Source organism: Camarhynchus parvulus, chromosome 1 (assembly GCF_901933205.1).
Source record: "Camarhynchus parvulus chromosome 1, STF_HiC, whole genome shotgun sequence".
Lineage (NCBI taxonomy): Eukaryota > Metazoa > Chordata > Aves > Passeriformes > Thraupidae > Camarhynchus > Camarhynchus parvulus.
Window position 1 is genome coordinate 26,257,792 of NC_044571.1, and position 19,502 is coordinate 26,277,293.

The following is a 19,502-nucleotide window of genomic DNA, read 5'->3' on the forward strand; positions in this document are numbered from 1 at the left end:
ATCTAAGGGGTTTATGTAATTTTAAGGATTCCAGAATTGCAAAAAATAGAATGTAGTGGATAAAGTCCACTTTTTTCATATGATTATTTCACTCAGTGTGGGGGGTTTTTAACCTGCATAATAATATCATTGCCTTACTTAGCATTGCAGTCAGTTACTTAAAAGTTTGCAATTGGTCAGTTCACCTTAATTTAGTCAATCTTTAACTACATTGGTTAGGCACTTTGAACTAGTCAATAGTTGTGTTTTTGCAAGTTCCTTTTTTCAAAGATACATTGCAGGGAACAGATGAAGTATCACACAAAACTAGCCCCTACATTTAAATAGTATTTGCTTGAAAAATGATTGTTTCCAAGTTGAGAGATTCTTGCAAAGCTCCTTCCAGTAGGGATTTAGGTTGAAGTGTGTATTTGGAGTCCCCATTTCCTACAGTACCTTGTTTGATCAGACGTATAGGAAGCACTTCAGAGGTCAGAGGTGGTAATGGGGTTCCCACTCAGTTTGGAAGATATGGATGCTCTTGTACTCTTGTTCCTGAGGTGTCTTTTCCTCCGTGGCAGACTACTTCTGAAGGGTCCAACCTGAGCAACACGCCATGAAAAAGGACTTGTAGAACCCCCTTAGTTGGAAGTAAGAGGGTGTAAAGTAGTGGCATTGGACTGGAGTTCTATTCCATCCACAAACTACAGGAAGAGCTTAACAGCAGATGGTACTAGCCAGTGTAAAGGTGTGAGATGGATGCTTTTTGTCCCATGATTTCTAGGTCAGGTTCAAAGATGGGGACAAAACCAGTATCTCTTTTGAGGTTTAAAACCCTTTACAGGGAGTTTATTTTACTGTTATTCAAAACAAGCAAATTAAAAACCCAAGGAAAATTCAGTTATTTTTGAATTGAGGCTTTCTTATATGCATAGTAGTACTTGAGAGCAAAATTTTGCTCTTTGGGTTAAGTTTTTCCCACAAAAGAACCAACCATGTTCTTATGAAACATGGTTGAGGAGAATAAAGAAATTCCATGTGTGAAATCATTTGGTATCACTGCAAAATATAATGCTAGTGCTTCTCTTTTCTTAACAGATGATAAAGCTTCAAGAGGTATTTAAAACCTTTTACCTGGGAAAACACAGTGGTCGAAAGCTTCAGTGGCAGACTACTTTAGGACATGCTGTCCTAAAGGCAGAATTTAAGGAAGTAAGTTTGCTTGCATAATGCTTTGCCTGTTAGGTTAAAATTGAAGTCAATTATTTGGAATCTAATCATGTGTTTCATTTTTTATAAAGGTAGTAATACTTCTGTGGAGGAACAATCACAATTCAGTACTGTTATTTTGTACAGAAAGTAGGCTTTTTATTATTAAACTGAAAACTAACAAGACAACAACATGATACCTTTTGGTAATATTAATTTTATAGGAATTGTTGCTCATTCAAATAAATTAAGTTGTAATAAAGCAAGAAATGAAAACAAGAAAGAACACAGCATTTTTTATCTGTAATTTGGGATTGTTTTGATTGTAGAAATCCTGGTGATGCTTTTGGTATGCTTGACATACATAAAGAGACTGAAGGGTGTTAGCCATGTAATGGCTGTGGTTAAAATTTAAATGCTTGTTGAATATTTAACTGTTAAATAGCTGCACTGTTTGTTCATGTGGTTTTGTTTTGTCTCCTGCAGTATCTTGTAATGGTGCAGCTTCACTGAGCCACAGCAAAGACAGAAAAACCCTTGAATTCTTCTACCTACTCGTTGTGAATATTAACTTAATTAGAGACAAATTCACTCTTGATAGTGGCAGCACCAAAATGTCATATAGTGTAATTAAAATGAAGTGAATCATGTGAAGTAAATACCAGGCCATTCTAATGAGCTTCTGCTGTCTATTGTATTGTCACTGTTAGAGGAGCAAAAAAAGGAGATTTTATAAATATCCTGTTTCCTCAATACTACATTCAGGCAAATTCTTCTGTGTGCCAGGCATTCTAAAATGCATATCCATTCTTCTAGAAGTAGAAAAATTAATGTATACTTTCTGTAACTGTCAGTTGTAGGGGATACAATAGAAAATTCTCTAAATATTGCCATTGTGTTGTTTCTCTTTTAGGGGAAGAAGGAGTTTCAAGTATCGCTCTTTCAGACATTAGTATTGCTTATGTTTAATGAAGGAGATGAATTCAGTTTTGAAGAAATTAAAATGGCTACCGGTGTAGGTAGGAAGAATACTTTCTGCTTTTTAAATTTATTCATCAAGTGATTGGTAATTATGATTTGGTATGTGAAGGCCTAATTTTAAGAAATTTTTCACAATCATTAGGACAAACTTCATGTGCCAAAAGCATACACACACCAAGAGATGAGGAGAACACACTGCAGGTGTTTCTTAGTGTATTTTCTTGGTGTGTAAAATTGACCCTTCACAAAATTATTAGTAAGAGCTGTGTGGCATGTGGTACTTCTAACAACCTATTAGATTTACAAAATGTATCACTGCAATTCTTAAAATGCAAGTGGTGATAGAGACTGTTGTGTGTACAGATTGTTTTTGCTCCTGTTCAGATTCACATAGTATATTTTGAAAATGACCTGTTGTAGAATGCTCTCAGTTGGGGGTGATTTAAGAGAGTATTTTCAATTGAACTGTTCTGAGAGCTCACCTGCCTGTTGCCCATTTCTGTTGCTGGGGTGCCCCTTCACAGCAGGTCTGATTTGTTCAGAGCAGCACTGTGTGCTGGGTGTGTGCTCTGTAGCTCTCTGCCTCTGCACTTGAACCTGAAGGACAAAGAAAGCTGAGGAGAAGAGTATAGTTTTTCTTTTTAGCCATCTGCAGTATCTGTCTTGTGTTTTTATGTTCCTGGGTGGGCTTTTTTCCCTGAATTCTTACACTCTCTTGAAATAGTTATAGCCAAAACACAGTCATCATTACTCTCTGCAGTTTTTGCATCAATCAGCAGCTTATAACCTCTAGTCCTTCACATGTTGAAACTTAAGATCAACCTAATATAGCAGTACCTGAAATAGTATTTGAGCCCTTACAAGTACTAAAATATTGGAATATATTTACTGAAATACTGTAAAATGGGGATACCATGAATCTTTACAGTTCAGAATGATGCATTGCAGAAGGAAGTACAGCCTGGGTGCTCCATTGTCTCAGTGTCAGTGCTTCACGTCACTTAGTCATCCTCTCCCTTAATGGTAAGGGAGCTGAAGAAAATCCATGCCAGTGATAATAATCATCAGGATAGTCTGGAGAGGCTCATTAGGTTGAAGTACAATGTTTACAGAACAAACACAGGTTCATGCAAGCCTTATCCAGGTCCTGCTTTCTCATCTTGGATTGCTGTCCCTTGGAGCTGGCATTCTGGCTGCCTGACAGCAAAAGATAAAATCTGCTGCATGGAAATCCATTCCATTATAGCACAAAATAAGGAATTCAATAGACTGTTTTTAAGGCAGGTGGCTGGAATTGATAGCTGGGAGCTATCTCTATATCATTGCACTGAGCTCCATGTCTGTATTTCTCTCCACTTTGGAGTAGTATAGAAATTTAGGTGATAAGGGCAGCTCGTGGTCCACGGGGTTCCTGTGAGGCCGGAATGAATAGCATAGAATCACAGGATGGCTTGGATTGGAAGGGATCTTAAAGATAATCTAGTTCCAGCCCCCTGCCCTGGGCAGGGACACCTTCCATTAAGCCAGGTTACTCATAGCTCCATCCAGCCTGGTCTTGAACACTTCCAGGGAAGGAGCATCCAGAACTTCTCTGGACAACCTGTTCTAGTGCCTTGCAACTCTCAATAAAGAATTTCTTTCTAATACCTAATCTATTCTGTTTCAGTTTGAAGCCATTCTTCCTCCTTGTCATGTCACTACATGGTCTTGTAAATTTGCAAGTTCCTCTCCATTTTTCCTGTAGGGATTAACTGGCCATGGTTGGAACTTGTGTTTTTCAATCACCGTTAGAATAAATCTTCATCAGCCTCTCTAATGAGATTGTCCCTGGTACATTAGGACAGTGACAAAAAGCATAAACTCTTACTCAGAGAAAGAATGGTCACCTTCTCTCTGATTGTGTTTCTTCAAGATGTGTTATCCAAATATATTCCATGTTTTTATTTGCCTGTCAAGGGAGCCTCTAGGAGCTGTAGTTTTTACTTCTGTTTCAGAGATTGATAGGTAATTGTAAATTCCTTCCCTCTGGCATATTGTAACCTGTGACTTCACATGCAGAGCTCCGGAGTGTTTTAACAGCAGCCTTGTGTTCTGGCAAAAACACAGCTCAACAGTCTGCATTTACTGAGGCTGAAACACACAAAATGTCTCAAATGTCATAAATGCCAGTTTAGCCCACATTGTTTAAAGGGTTTTTTTAAGAAATCATAGAACAGTTGGAAGTTTAAAAGAAGGAAAAGGTTGCTCTGTGTAAAAGCTCAAGTATTTTAAAAATAGCAATAGTGTTAATCTTTTACTCAGCTGTACTTCAGCACTAGATTGCAAAACCTTTCAGGAGATCCAGCACATTCAGTGATAATTTTATACTGTGACTAAAGTATTCTAGAGACTGCAGAGGCTGGTTCAATGCAAAATCTTGATACAAGACTTCACAACATAATTAGAATGTTTAAGACTTCATTCTATGTTGTCTAAATGCTTTTAGCCTTAAATATTACTAGATAAAATTTTCCTCACACACTTGTGTCTACTACTTTCCCATTTTGGGGGAAGTTTGACTATAATAGCTGTCAGCTCTACCCTCCCGCAAAACTTCATCCTGTCAATTTAGACTTCTGTATTTTTATTTGATTATGTTTTCTTTTTTGCTGTGTGATAAAAACACTGATCAAATCTTGAAATAGGTGGCTTTGAGTTTCTTGTCATACACTGGCTTTTTCTTTTCCTAAGTCCTGTTGCTACCACACAAAACTAAAGCAATAAAACTAAGTTTGTATTACTGTGAAATCTTTTCTGAGACTATTTTGGAAGGAAAACTCACTGAGATGAGCATAAATCTGTCTTTCTGATGTATATAATCCTGTGCATGCTCTCAGCATTTAACCTGTGAAAGATGATACCAGATTTGAAGGCTGTGAGCTACTTCTTAATTGGAACTTAGAAGAAAGTATTAACATAAAACCACTGGCTTTTCAATTTATTTCTAGATTAATCCCATAAAACTCTTGATGTTAATGTTTTGTTCTGCTTTCTCCCATATCTGAACTCCTTCACAGAGGACAGTGAATTAAGAAGAACCTTGCAATCTTTAGCTTGTGGAAAAGCAAGAGTATTGATTAAAAATCCAAAGGGCAAGGATGTAGAAGATGGAGATAAATTCATTTTTAATGGTGATTTCAAGCATAAGCTGTTTAGAATAAAGATCAACCAGATTCAAATGAAAGAAACAGTATGTACTTTTTGCATTTATTCCGTTTGTGTATTAACTGTTTATCTACATATCCCATATGGAAAGATGTAATCTCTTGTATTTCTTGCATATAAAGGAACAAATATTTAAATTCTAATTATAATTAATTTTCAGAGTAGTCAAGATGACTCAGAGAGGCAATAAAGACTTTTAAATCACTGAAATTGAAAACTTAGGTTTCTTCCTGTGCTTGCTAATTTAAATGGCTATATATTAAACTAAAAGATCTTGTAGATGTTTCAGTCCATCTTGGAAGTTTCTGTGGTATTGCTGAAGTGTTGGTACCTATACTGAACTCATGAATCAAATGTGATCATGTCATTTCTATATTTAGCAGATAAGAAGGCTATAAAAGTTAGGGTTGTCCCTGATTCTGCAGTGAAAACAAACCTTTTTTGTTGTATCTGAATTCCCACTCTTGACACAAGGTGACATATTCTAATTAAGAGTGACTTGTTTCTTTTTTGCCTTGGCATATTAAATTCCCTGAAAGTCAAACTGGAGTTTGGCACAAAACACTGATGTGTTTGGGCTGTCAAAGTGTTATGGGTTCTCTCAAGAATCTTAAGGGAGTTTCTAAGATTTATTTATCAAATAATATAAGATAAGACATTTTTTTTCCTTTACATTATCCTGAATTTTCTCTTGTACACTTCAGAAATTTCTTAGCTCTTAGAATGCAGTAATGCATGCATCTGTCTCAAAGAAGAATACATGAGCTTCATTTTATTGTGAAGGTTAACTATAAGATAGAATTAATAAAGAGTAGCAACAGAGGGTGATATGATTTGTGGTGTTGTATTGTTCTTTAGGTTGAGGAACAGGTCAGCACAACTGAAAGAGTATTTCAGGACAGGCAATATCAGATTGATGCTGCTATTGTACGGATAATGAAGATGAGGAAGACTCTTGGTCATAATCTTCTTGTTTCTGAATTGTATAATCAACTGAAATTTCCTGTAAAGGTAACTCATGTTTTTGTTTGTCAAACCATCCTAGATTTATCTAAATATATGTAATACATGTTTCTATTCAGCTTGTCTATAAGAGCACAAAATGTGAAATATCATAGAATTCAACCCAAAGATGAAGGTATTGTGTGAACAGAAATAAGTCAGAGTATCAGTACCACATCAGTTATATACTATGGTGCATTTCTTATGCAGCTTTTAGCAGTATTTTTTTAAAATATGTTTGCTTTGTATTACTAACTGTTACACTAATCTCCTCTTTTCTTGTAGCCTGGAGACTTGAAAAAGCGAATTGAATCTCTCATTGACAGAGACTATATGGAGAGAGACAAAGACAACCCCAATCAGTACCACTATGTTGCATAAAGAAGAAGAAACAGTTTTATTTAAAAAATAAAAAAACTTCTAAAATAAAAACCAAAATCATCCACATATATCTTTAGGACACCAAATACACATGCTGTTCCAGACTTTCCTTTTAGCAGATTTCAGGTTGATGTATATTATTCAAGCAGCTGCATGCACTGCTGTGGAAAAGAAGCAAAATGACATGTTAATTGATCACCTTTGTCAAGACTTCTTACTAATTTTAAATGCCCTGGGTTGTTTTTTTCCCTTTAGTTAATCTTTTGTTCTCTTGGGTTCTTCAGAATTTAGTTCTACAGTTTTGTTTAACAATGTCATTGAAGTTGGATGGAAAGGTAATATCACCTGAGTGAGAAATACTTCTGTCATGGATGCAAGTCTGGTTTCTTCATTTAGGTGTTCCTAACTGCATCCACAAAGTCCCTAAATGCTGCATTCTTTAGCTACAGTTACAACTTGAGTACCTTTTTAAAAACCCTTCATTGACGAACATGTATGTACAAGCAGTGTTGTTGAAATACACTGAAGTTTTGCACCATGAAAACCCTTAAACTTGCGTTCAGTTAATTTTCTTCCAAGTCTTTACAAACTTCAGTCTGGTTTGGATAAATCAGGTTTTGAAGTGAGATTCTTGAAGTGCCAAGAGGACAATTGCATTCACGTGTGTACTGAGCTGTTGGATTCTTTAGCTAAAATATGGATTGTTCTATTATTACTACTTCTGCTGGCTTGGGTGGCAAAGATTAGATCTGAGTCAAGGAGGCCCTACCTCATTTTAGGGCAGCAGGTGTATTTCACTGTTTCTGTAATTGGTGTAACATTTAGTTCTGCCTTGAAAATAACATCCAGGGAACCTACTGTACAGCGTGCTCCACTTTAAGAAAACAAAACCTTTTTTTAAAAAATACTTTTATGGTCTCAATATTGGGAAAGCATAGCTTTTTGTCTTGAAAGACTAAGGACTTTGTGAGTACTTTGTTTCATATTGTACATATGTAAGTTGATTTGAATTAAAGAGTGAAAGACACTGTAGATCTGTTAGATAACTGTAACCATAAGGAAGACACCTTCTCTGGTAATACTTGCAAGACTGTTTATTTTCCTGATTTGTCTACTGGTATGTTTCATTCTGAAAAAGAGCTACCAAAGGAGTTTTGATCACTACATAAAGGAGAATTTACCTGAGCAATATTTTCTTGAGAAATACCTTACTAAGTTTATGTAATGAGGGGTTTGTGCATCAATTAAAAGGCCACTTCTTAAAGTAAACAGTGCTATGCGGTGACAATTTGTGGAACTACGTATTAAAAGTCCTTATTCTGTCCTCTGGTGTTATTAATTGTATTGCATTCTGAATTATTTTTGTTCCCTTCATGTTTGGAAACTAAACACATTTAGTTTATTGTATTTAAAGCATATTTAATATTATAATTTAATGTAGACTTATTTTAATATTTGAATCTTCAGTTAATGCAAATAAAATCTTTGATGCATATTAAGTATTAATTTCTTAGCCTTTGTGAGGATGTGGCACTTCAGTTTATTTTTGAGGTTGGTGTTTTAGTGTTATACCATTCACTTTGTAGTTCACTTTTTATGTATATGGAAACCAATCAGATCCATCTTACCAGACTTCTAAACCAAAAAGGAATATGTGCCTGTATCTGTTTTGGTTTAGAGCAAAATTTTGGGAGAGAGAGAGAGAGTTTACAGAGGGGCTCTAGTAGGAGGATAAATTCAATCGGCTTTTCTTCTCTTACAACTAGTCTGGGAGAAAATACTTCTTTGAAGAAAAGTGGAAAAAAGTTGTTTATTAAACAATAGAACTTAACAATATTAAAACAATAAAACTTTTTGCTGCTTTAAAAGAGATGACTAATTGAGAAAACTTTTTTTCGGGTTGCAGCTTAGCTCACTCAGTCTCTTATTAGTCTTTTTGGTGCTGGAATTCTCACAGGCCAGGCCCGGCCTGGCCCGGTGGCTACAGGTGTGAGCTGCTGGTGCTTTTTTGGGTGTTCAGTCTAGAGCAGGTTTTAAGAGGTCTAAAGAAAAGGAAAAGAAAAACTACAGTCTAGGGACTCTTTTTTGCTTCAGCTAGCTAAAACTAACTAAAAGCAAAAGGAGAGCTCTCTGTCTTGCCGTCTGTTTGTTTGCAGACAACACAGTCTTGGAGGAGGAATGCGGGGGAGTACGTGCAATGTCTGAGCGAAGAAAAAAAAGAACTGTGCGATTTTTCTCTCTTCTTTTACTCTCTGCAACAAGTCTTAAAGGTGCAAAACTTATTATTATTCAGCATAAATTAATGAGACGATTTGGGGATAAAAGCATTATATAGTCAACTCAGGACATTCTACTTCTTATCTTTATATCGTCTGCTTACTACTAAAACTAATATAAATTTAACTCTACAAACACATACATTATACATTTATTATACAGTTATACACAGACAATGGTAACAGCATTTAGCAAACAGTGATATTTACATATAGGTTTCACTTAACAATCAGATTTCTTTGAGGTACACATTGTGTTTTCTTATCTCTTTGCATTATCTACTATGTGTAACTTGGTCTTTGAGCAAAAACAACTTTACGAATGGGTTTGTTTGTATTCGAGGCAGAATTAATTTAAACTGTCTTCTTTAACAAACTTTTGACATGTACTACTGGGACTTTGTCTCTATTTACTTTATGCAAAGACTTAGATTGGGCAGGGCTTACTCGGTTAGTAGAGCTTCGGGTATTAACTAACTAGGTGGCTTTTGCTAGATGCTGCTCTTAGTTTTTGAAAGATCTTTTACTTAATGCTTTTAATGTGGTTTTTAACAGTTTGTTGTACTTTTTACTTTGCTTGCAGCTGGTGCGTGGTAGGGGATGTGGTACACTTACTTAATACTATGTTCTTTAGCTTAAGTGCTGATAAGGCTGTTCTTAAAATGAGTCTCGTTGTCTGACTCAATTTTTTCAGGGGTACTATGTTTCTACAGAATTTGCTTTTCTAGGCTTAGGATAGTGTTACGGGCAGTGGCATGAGGCACAGGGTAGGTTTTTAGCTATTTAGTGGTGGCTTTTACTATTGTGAGCACGTAGCGCTTGCTTTGGCGTGTCTGGGGCAGTGTGATGTAGTCAATTTGCTAGGCTTCTTTATATTTGTACTTAGACTACTGCTTACTATACTACAGGGGCTTTAATCGCTTGGCTTGTTTGATGGCAGCACATGTTTCACAGTCATGGATAACTTGAGAAATACTGTTTATGGTTAAATTTACTTTTCGGTCTCGTGCTTACTTATAGGTGGCATTTTTACTCTGATGGCTTGAGGCATTATGGGCTTATCGAGCTAGGAATAACTCTTTTTTATGTTGCTAATTTAAGTCTATTTTTGACACTTCTATTTTTGCAGCTTGGTCTACTTGCTCATTATTTTGGTGTTTTTTATTAGCTTGACTCTTGGGGATATGGGCATTAACATGACGGACTTTTACAGGTAGTTTTTTTAACTGAGTGGCAATGTCTTTTTATTTATTAGCAGCTCAGATTGGTTTTCTTTTACGCTGCTAGTTGGCTTTTTTCTACTTTTCTAGCTATTTTTACAGTGCGTTGGCTACTATTTATGAATTAGTGTAAAGGTAGAGCTTTGGCTACTTTTTTCTCTCAGCAATGTCTAGGGCTAGCTGAACAGCTTTGAGTTTAGCAAGCTGGCTTGATTTACTTTTTCTTTCGGTAGCTTGTGCAACTTGTCGTGTGGGGCTCTATACGGCTGCTTTCTACTTTTGGTTCATTTTTACAATGCGGTAAGAACTATCAGTAAAAAGAGCGTATCGTGTATTTTTTGCTGGCAGCTGGTTATATGGTGGAGCTTTTTCAGCTTGTGTCACTTCTTGTTCTTCTTTATTAGTGAGACTAAAATTTTTACTTTCTGGCTAGTTTGTAATTATTTTTAGAATTTTAGGGCGATTCGGGTTTTTAATATGGGCGCGCTGTGTGATAACAGCAATTTATTTGCTCTATGTGGTGTTGGTGGCATGGTGCGTAGAGGGAACTTTTGCTTTGAACATTTACTTTAGCACTGGTAGTCGGGGTGCTAGGAGGAGTTGTGTTTTTGTGCTTATTACTTCTGAGGTAGCTTGGACTTTTTTATAGGCAGCTAAGATTTTTTTTTTTTTTGTTGGAGTATAGTTGGCTTCAGACTCTTTGTAGTTTTGACTTTAGAATCTTAGCGGTCGGCTTCGAGTCTCACTAGGCACTTTTTGCTAAAGGCTCTAGGACAAGCTATGGTTTTTGGCTGCAGAGTAGAGCACGTTTTTCACTTCTGGTCTCGTCTTGACTGGGCTAAGGGCTACTGCATGGGCAATTTTTTGCTTGATTTGTGCAAAGGCTTGTTGCTGCTCTGGGCTTTAGTGGAAAGGGTTTTTTTTGCGGGTGACTAGGTAGAGAGGGCTTACGATTTGACTGTACTCGGGAATATGTATTTTTTAAAAATTTATGGCACTTAGGAAAGTTTGCGTTTCTTTTTTGCTGGATGGTGGAGACATTGCTGTGATTTTGTTGATGACATCAGTGGGAATTTGACGCTGTTTGTCTTGCTACTTCACTCTCAGAAATTGGATTTTTTGAGTAGGTCTTTTGACTTTGCTCTTTTTGATGGCTAAGCTGGCTTTTAGGAGAATTTGGATGATTTTCTCTTTTTTCTCAAACACTTCTGCTGCTGTCTTCTTTTACACAATGATGTCATCAATATATTGCAGATGTTTTGGAGCTTCACTCTTTTCTAGTGCAGCTTGGATCAGTCTATGGCAGATGGTGGGACTGTGTTTTTACTTTTGGGGCAGTCGGTTTTAGGTGTACTGCACGCTTTTCTAGGTGAAAGCAAACTGGGGCTTGCATTTTGCTGCTAGAGGAATGGAGAAAAATGTATTGGCAATGTTAATAGTGGCATACTACTTCGCTGCTTTGGACTTTAGCTCGTACTGGAGTTTTAGCATGTTTGGCACAGCAGCGCTTAGCGGTGGAGTCACTTCATTCAATGCATGGTAGTTTATAGTCAATTTTTATTTTTTTTCAGATTTACGCACAGGCTAAATGGGGCTGTTGAAGGGTGAGTGGGTCTTGCTAACTACTTCTTGGCTTTCTAGCTTACGGATCATTTTGTGGATGGGGATTACAGCATTTTGATTTGTTTGGTACTGTCGGTGGTGCACTGTTGAGGTGGCAATCGGTACTCGTTGCTTTTCTACTTTTAGGAGTCTTACTGCAGATGGGTTTTTTGACAGTTTAGGCAAACTGTTTAACTGCTTGACACTCTCTTTCTTTACAGCAGCTATTTTAAATGCTCATTTGAGTTTTTTTGGGTCTTTGAAATATTTACTTTTGAGGAAGTCTATGCTTAAAATGCATGGGGCTTTTGGGTTAGTTACAATAGGGTGTTTCCTTTACTCATTTTTAGTTAGGCTCACTTCAGCTTCTACTAAAGTGAAATTTTGGGATCTTTTTGTTACGCTAACAATAGAAACAGACTCTATTTTTACATGTCTTGATGGAATTAATGTACATTGTGCACTAGTATCAACTAAAGCTTTATACTTTTGTGGTTTTGATGTGCTAGGCTAACGAATGTACACAGACTAGAAAACACGATTTTTTTTAGCTTTTATTTGGCTAGAGGCAGGGCTCTTTTAAGCTTGGTTATCTTTCTTTTTTTGGGCATATGCTTTGGAGGTTCTTTTAAGGGGATTAGACATGTCATCATCATCATACTTGGCAGTTTGGCTACGGGCAACTGGAGCTGCTTTTTTTTTGGTGGAATTTTTTTTCTCAGCCTTGTCTTCTTTTAATTTACGCACTCGTCGTGCTAGAACAGCAGTAGGTTGTCTATTTCACTTTTTCATGTTTTTCGTACAATTACGCAGGTAGAACTACAACTCAGCTCGTGGGGTGTACTTTCTCTCGTTATCTGGGAAACGTCTGCTTTGGATACTAGAACTTCTGATCTGTATTGCTGAGATCTGGAGAAGGTCTTCTTTAATCTCTTCTCTGAGCTTTTTGTGGTTCTCTTCTATCTTGTCTTCTAATTTCTGCAGACGTGATTCTACTGCTGAGATTCTGGCATGTGTTGGGCCATGCACAGCGTCTGCATATGCTCGGAGCTTCTTTGCCATATCTAGTACAGTCTCATCCCTCTCATCCCTCTTCATTATGGCTAAGGCAGAAGCATATTTATGTGGCTCAAGTCGCACAAGTTTTCGCTACATCACAGACGTGCATGGTACTAAGTCTGGGTTCTTAGTTGTTACATCATTTGAGAAGATAATCTCTGCTACTGCTATTTTTCTTAGGTGTTGGATTTTTTGCTCTATGGTCTTCTACTGTGTTTGTTGCATATAAAGATCATCTGCACACAGGTATCTTTGTGCAACACTTTCTAAGACTCGTGCTTAGAGGCTCTGTGGATTAGCTCCCCTCATCATTCTTTGATCGATGACAGGGTCTTGTGACAGGGATCTCAAATGCTTCGCTTCAGTGCTGTCTAGAATTGTGGCTTCACTTGCAGCATCTCAGAGACGGACTAACTAACTAATTATGGATTCATCAGGTCGTCGGGTGTAATCTTTCTGTAGTCTACGAAGGTCTTTTAGGGAAAAGGACTCAATATTTGCATCAGATCTTGCACTTGCTGCTTTGACTCTTGATTTTATGTCGGGAGGTGTTGAGGTTCTTTCTCTTGTATCATCATCTTCATCATCTGCTGGTCGGTTGGTTTTGTCTGTGCATTTCTCACTTCTAGTACTGGTAGCAACAGCTATTGGTTTGGCTGCTGGCTTTGGCTCACTATCTGGTTTGGCAGCTGGCTTCGAGCTTGGCGTGCTGGCTGCAGCTTGACTGACTGGGATAGCTGATTTATCTCTCTGCCCCCCTGCTTCTGTCTGCTGCCCTACAGTATCTAACAGAGTGCGATAAGCATAGGCCAGGGCCTAGCTTATTGCAATTAGCTTTTTCTCGTTCGAATCGTCATGGCACTTCTTTTTTAGGTATTTCTTCACTTCAGCTGGGTTCTGAATTTGTTCCCGTGGAAAATCCCAGCTTAGAGGATCAGAAAATTCTTTCAGGGTTTGGCTTATATTTTTTCATTCTCTACACTACTCAGGATTTTCTACGCTTGCATCTGCTTCTGGGTCAGGGGTCTCACCAACTCTTCTGGATATCTCAGCTTTTATTTTAGAGAAGCTTTAGACTATATAGAGGAAGCTTACTAGATTAAATACTAGAAAGATGGTCTCTTTAACATTCAGGGGAAACTGAACATTCTCAAACAGTGACATAACAGCTTCAAAGGAGAAGAAGGAAAAGAAAGGCTGGAAAGCTTTATTTTCAGCTCTTCTTCTAACAAACTCGGTGCAATTACTAATAAATTCTTAAAACATACTACTGGAACTGGGAGGCAGGGTAGGACGAAACATATCGTAAACAGACGCCAGCATCTTTATAAATGCCCTATAAATCATTATCACTAAGGCTAGCACAAGAGCTACTCTAATCTGTGCTCGTCTACCGTAAGAATTACGTATTATGGATAATAATCTGAGTGACTAGAATGGTATCGAAACTTCAGAAAGGTCTAGAGACCAGAACTACATGAAGGTCTCTACTGCAAGAGATGTTACGAATTCTAGCAGCATGGCTATTGACTGCTTTAACTCACTAGCTAGTGAGCACAACTAACGCACACAATAAGCTTTTTTCTACTTTCTTTGGCCCCACGTTGGGCGCCAAGAAGTGTATCTGTCTTGGTTTAGAGCAAAATTTTGGGAGAGAGAGAGAGAGAGTTTTCAGAGGGGCTCTAGTAGGAGGATAAATTCAATCGGCCCTTCCCCCCCTCAACTAGTCCGGGAGAAAATACTTCTTTGAAGAAAAGTGGAAAAAAGCTGTTTATTAAACAATAGAACCTAACAATATTAAAACAATAAAACCCCTTGCCGCTCTAAAAGAGATGACTAATTGAGAAAACCCCCCCCCGGTTGCAGCCCAGCTCACTCAGTCTCTTATCAGTCTTTCTGGTGCTGGAATTCTCACAGGCCAGGCCCGGCCTGGCCCGGTGGCCACAGGTGTGAGCTGCCGGTGCTTCCCTGGGTGTTCAGTCCAGAGCAGGTTCTAAGAGGTCTAAAGAAAAGGAAAAGAAAAAACTATAGTCTAGGGACTCTTCTTTGCTTCAGCCAGCTAAAACTAACTAAAAGCAAAAGGAGAGCTCTCTGTCCTGCCGTCTGTCTGTCCGCAGACAACACAGTCTTGGAGGAGGAATGCGGGGGAGTATGTGCAATGTCTGAGCGAAGAAAAAAAAGAACTGTGCGATTCTTCTCTCCCCCCTTTCACTCTCTGCAACAAGTCTTAAAGGTGCAAAACTTATTATTATTCAGCATAAACTAATGAGACGATTTGGGGATAAAAGCATCATATAGTCAACTCAGGACAGTGCCTTACAGAAAGGTAATGGCCAGAGAAGCTCTGACCACACTGAAAGCTGGCAGTAGTGTGCAGTAACTGTTAGGAAGCAGTGAGAATGTCCTGCCTGCCCCTTCTGAACTCAGATGTTCTGGTTCAGTAGTTTTAAACAACAGCTTAAAGGAGTGGTGTTACCCTGAAGATGACTGAAGTGGTTCTGCCTCAAGAAGAAATGTTAATTAAAAGTGCTGTGATGAGCAGTTTTTCTTAATTGCCACAGACTAAGGGCTCTTTGGCCATGTTATTCTGGTCTAGCAATTAAAAATGAATTGTTCCACAGCAGTGGAAATGATGAAGCCTGTCTTTCTGTGTTGTATGCCCTTGGTACCCAACTGTATCATCCCCTGCAAATAACCTCAAGCAGCAGTACTCTGAGGGGTTCTCCTTGGTTCTACCTTTCTGCTTGTGGCAGTGGGGGTTTTGTCCCTCATCCAGCTGCTCGTCTCTACCCATCCCCTTACCTCCTGAACCCACAGAGAATGTCATGATCCCTGAAGACTTTTCCAGACGGGTCTGCAAGTGGCTTCAGAGGTTCAAAAGCTGTGGGAGAGATTGACAGGGTAGGTAATTATGACTCTTTTTCTCAGGTCCTCATTTTTAATTTGATTCCCTCAAATTTTTCTTACTGGGACATTTTATGTGCTAAACCAAAACAGGTAAGCAGTTATTTTATGAGTCAGCCTGGAAATCACTTCTCCATAGTGAAATGGCTACATTTGATTGCTTTTCAGTAGCTGGTGATGGAATCTGGCTGAGCAGTCTGACTGCCTCAATCAGTTGGTTCTTTGGGGTCACATTGCCTGAGTGTACCTGTACCCACAGGGCTGAGGTTGTTAAACATTTGTTCCTGGAAGATTACCCAGTGTTGAAGATGTTGGGCAATAGCTAAGTAACAGATGTCCTCTACAGAGCATCAGTGTTCAGGTATGTCAGGGAAACCTGGATCTTGGCAATTCAGCATCCTTAGAACAAATTGTAGAGCAGCTTCTATGGAATCACAAAAAAACCAGCAGGAGCCTGGATACAGCTGGGGGCTCTAACTTATCCAAACATATATACATTGAAAAAGCAATTTTCCTAAATGTGACATGCTGTTATCTGGCCCAACATTTCCTGAGGGAAAGTGAGTGTGAGAATGTAGGCTGGGGGCTGACTTACAGGTGTTTCCCAAGCCTGGCAGTTCCAGCTCTCCTTAGCCAGCCAACAGCCTCCTTTCTGCCCTCTCTTTGGGTCTTTTTTTTTTTTTAGTTCTGTATTTAGCTTTCCCTGGATTCCTTTAGCTGAAGCTGGGTTTAGCATTTAACTCTCTTGATCTGCTGCAGCTTTTTTCATCCTTTCTTTGTGCTATACATCTTTGAAAAAAAAAATTACACACCTTTTGGGTAACTTCAATGTCTCAATTTGTTATGCAGATCTACCTATGCACTGCTCCAGGGAGTGGGGCAGAGTGCCAGGCAAGCTGCCTAGTGGAAAAGGACCTGGGGGTGCTGGTTGGCAGTGGCTGAACATGAGCCAGCAGTGTCCAGGTGGCCAAGAAGGCCAATGGCATCCTGGCCTGGATCAGACATAGCATGGCCAGCAGGAGCAGGGCAGTGTTTGTCCCCCTGCACTCAGCACCAGTGAGGCCACACCTCCAGTGCTGTGTTTAGTTCTGGGTCACTCACTACTCTCTACTATGAGAAAGACACTGAGGGACTGGAGAGTGTCCAGAGAAGGGCAGTGGAGCTGGAGAAAGGTGTGAACACAAGTCCTACAAGGAGCAGCTCAGGGAGCTGGAGTTGTTAAGGCTGGGAAAAAGAAGGCTCCAGGAAGGGAGCCTTATTGCTCTCTTCAACTGCCTGAAAGGAGGCTGTAGCCAGGTGGGGGCATTGCTCTCTTTTCCCAGGTAACAAGTGACAGGATGAGGGGAAAAGACCTCAAGCTGTGCCAGGGGAGGTTTAGACTGGATATTAGGAAAACCTTCTTTACTGAAAGGGTTATTGATCACTGGCTCAAGCTGTCCAGGGAAGTGATGAAGCCACTATCCCTGCAGGTATTTAAAAGGCCTGTAGATGTGGTGCTCAGGGACATAGTTTAGTGGTAGGCTAGGCAGTGCTGGGTTGCCAGTTGAACTCAGTGACGTTTGAGGTCTTTTCCAACCTAAATGGTTCCATTCTGTTTGTAGGTTTATTATCTTTGGCAGGTATGTTCAGGAGAGTGGACTCTGTACCATGAACTTCGTTCGCCATTCCTAGGAGGTCTCTTCTGAAAGTAGGTAACTGTGTGAAGTCAGGCAAAAAGCTATGGGAAAATAGTCATGTTTTGTGACAAAATTCTTTCCTTGTAAAATCCCCTAGCCTGTACTCTGTCTCCTTTGTTTGTACTCTGCCTTGACCTCCCAGGACAGTTTTTACTGTAGTAACGGCTCCTAACTCTCCTGGGTGTTCTCCATGAGCAGCCCATTCTGCCCATTCCTATCTGTGCCTGTGAGCAGCTGGATGGCCAGCAGCTCTGTCAGATGAAATGTGTAGTGGCTGGGTATGGACCATGTTTCCTTTCCCTCAGTGACAGCATGAATCTGGACCTCCAGGCTGTGTATATAGCAGCTTTTACAGAAGCTTTAACTTTGTTTGTTTATGTCTTACCCTGCTCTCATGTTTGATTGATGTCAGCCAACAAGTTACCTAGCACTGGGGCTGATGGCCAGCACGGTTGTGCAAGACTTCATGCATTTGTCTAACAAACACCCTGGTAGTACTTGTACTGAAAGGAGGTGGAAATTGATATGGTGCTGTCTCTGCCCCATTAACAGTGGCCCAGTGAGCTAATGATCCACATTGTGGACGGTCAACATCATTCTCTGCTGATAACCTTATGTTCCTTATTTACCAAATTTTACCATAGTATTGTTGCCTTATGCAACTTTTTTTTTTTGTGAGCTATCCAAGCATCTGTAATTTTTCCCTTCATAGATGCCTACTGATTTTCCAGCAAGGAGGCAGAATACTGCACACCAAGTTTAAACCTGAACCTCCCCATTTGCCTTGTGGCAGACTGTGTTCCACAGACCTTCCTCCACTCCCAGGGCAGGTTCCAAAAACAGTGATCCAAAATGAGAACAACCCATGTCCCACCTCCATTACCCTCAACCCCTCTGCAGATGAGTCATTCAAACACTTGACCAGAGCTGCTCATTATGTCCTTTTTCATATTAACTTCTGCTTTTGGCAATGCATGGAAAGAATAAAGATTGCTAGAAGTGCTGCAGGGAAAAACAAACTTAACTAAAATAATGCATTACTGTGTCAAAAATGCACAGGTAAAAATGCGGCATTAAAAAAGAAATACATGTTTATAGCAAGAGCATTAAAATGAAAGGTAGATCCCCATGCCATCCTTAAGGAGCAACTAAACTTGTCCAAGATGTTTTGGGGAAACAGGAACTGTGAGTGAACTGAGACAAAGAGCAAGGAAAGGTCAAGTTCACAGCAGCTGAACTTGACTTTAGCAGCTGGGAGTACCTAAATTGCATTTCAAATGGGTTCAATGTAAAAAAGTATGAAGGCAGCTTGGGAGCAGGAACCATTCTGCCTCAGAGATGATGAATCTGGAGCAGCCTGCAGTGAGGAGAGGGACTGTACAGCAGGCCAGCAGGCATTGTGAGAAAGCAGAGGCACACTGCTACTGGCACACATTCCAGTCGGACTAGAAACAGGATTGCAGGAGCAAGAAACAGCTTCTGGGGTTTCAGATGAAGTAAGCATACCCCTAGCAGTGTGGATAAAAGAGAGCATTGGATTACAAAGTGATCAAATGACCTGGGCTGTCCGTCTCCATTACGTCTGAGAATGTTTACAAGGTAACTTCACCTTTTTTTCTGGTTACAAAAAAAAAAAAAAGGTATGCCTTAACAACCAACAGACATCTGAAGCTATGTGAAATTGCAATTTTTACGCATGCAAACACACGTCATTAGCAGTCCCTGTTTTGTCTTGGAACACATGTGACTCATATGTACACCTGGATATATAAGATAGAACACTTCAGAGAAAACAGATCATCAACTTCCAGTGTTTTTACACAGATAGGACTGAATTATTCCTGTGCGAGACGACTGTACTCACCTCAGAGTGCCTTTAGCTGCAGTGTCACGCAGCCCAGATCCCGGCGGCACTGCCGGCCCCCGAGCCCGCTCCCCTCACACGGCCCCGCTCTCGCGAGACCCTCCCCTCCCTCACCGCCCCTGCCGAGCCCCGGCCGGGTCACGTG

The 19,502-nt window shown here is 39.5% G+C and overlaps 1 protein-coding gene and 1 long non-coding RNA gene across 3 annotated transcripts in view; one reads left to right on the forward strand and one right to left on the reverse strand.

Moving 5' to 3' along the window:
• CUL4A (cullin 4A) overlaps positions 1-8,381 on the forward strand; it is a 34,540-nt gene extending 26,159 nt beyond the window's left edge. For both annotated transcript variants that reach the window (XM_030949334.1, XM_030949341.1), the window contains 5 exons: positions 1,078-1,191; positions 2,102-2,207; positions 5,226-5,398; positions 6,232-6,384; positions 6,661-8,381. In XM_030949334.1, coding sequence (XP_030805194.1) covers positions 1,078-1,191; positions 2,102-2,207; positions 5,226-5,398; positions 6,232-6,384; positions 6,661-6,756 — 642 coding nt within the window. In that variant the 3' untranslated portion in view covers positions 6,757-8,381. The remainder of the gene's footprint in view (positions 1-1,077; positions 1,192-2,101; positions 2,208-5,225; positions 5,399-6,231; positions 6,385-6,660) is intronic.
• Positions 6,755-19,435, reverse strand: LOC115904166. Its single transcript, XR_004060764.1, has 3 exons — positions 19,358-19,435; positions 15,716-15,794; positions 6,755-6,917 (listed from the first exon to the last, which is right to left on the reverse strand). It is a non-coding gene; the product is annotated as an uncharacterized LOC115904166 (long non-coding RNA).
• Between the last annotated feature and the right edge of the window lie 67 nt (positions 19,436-19,502).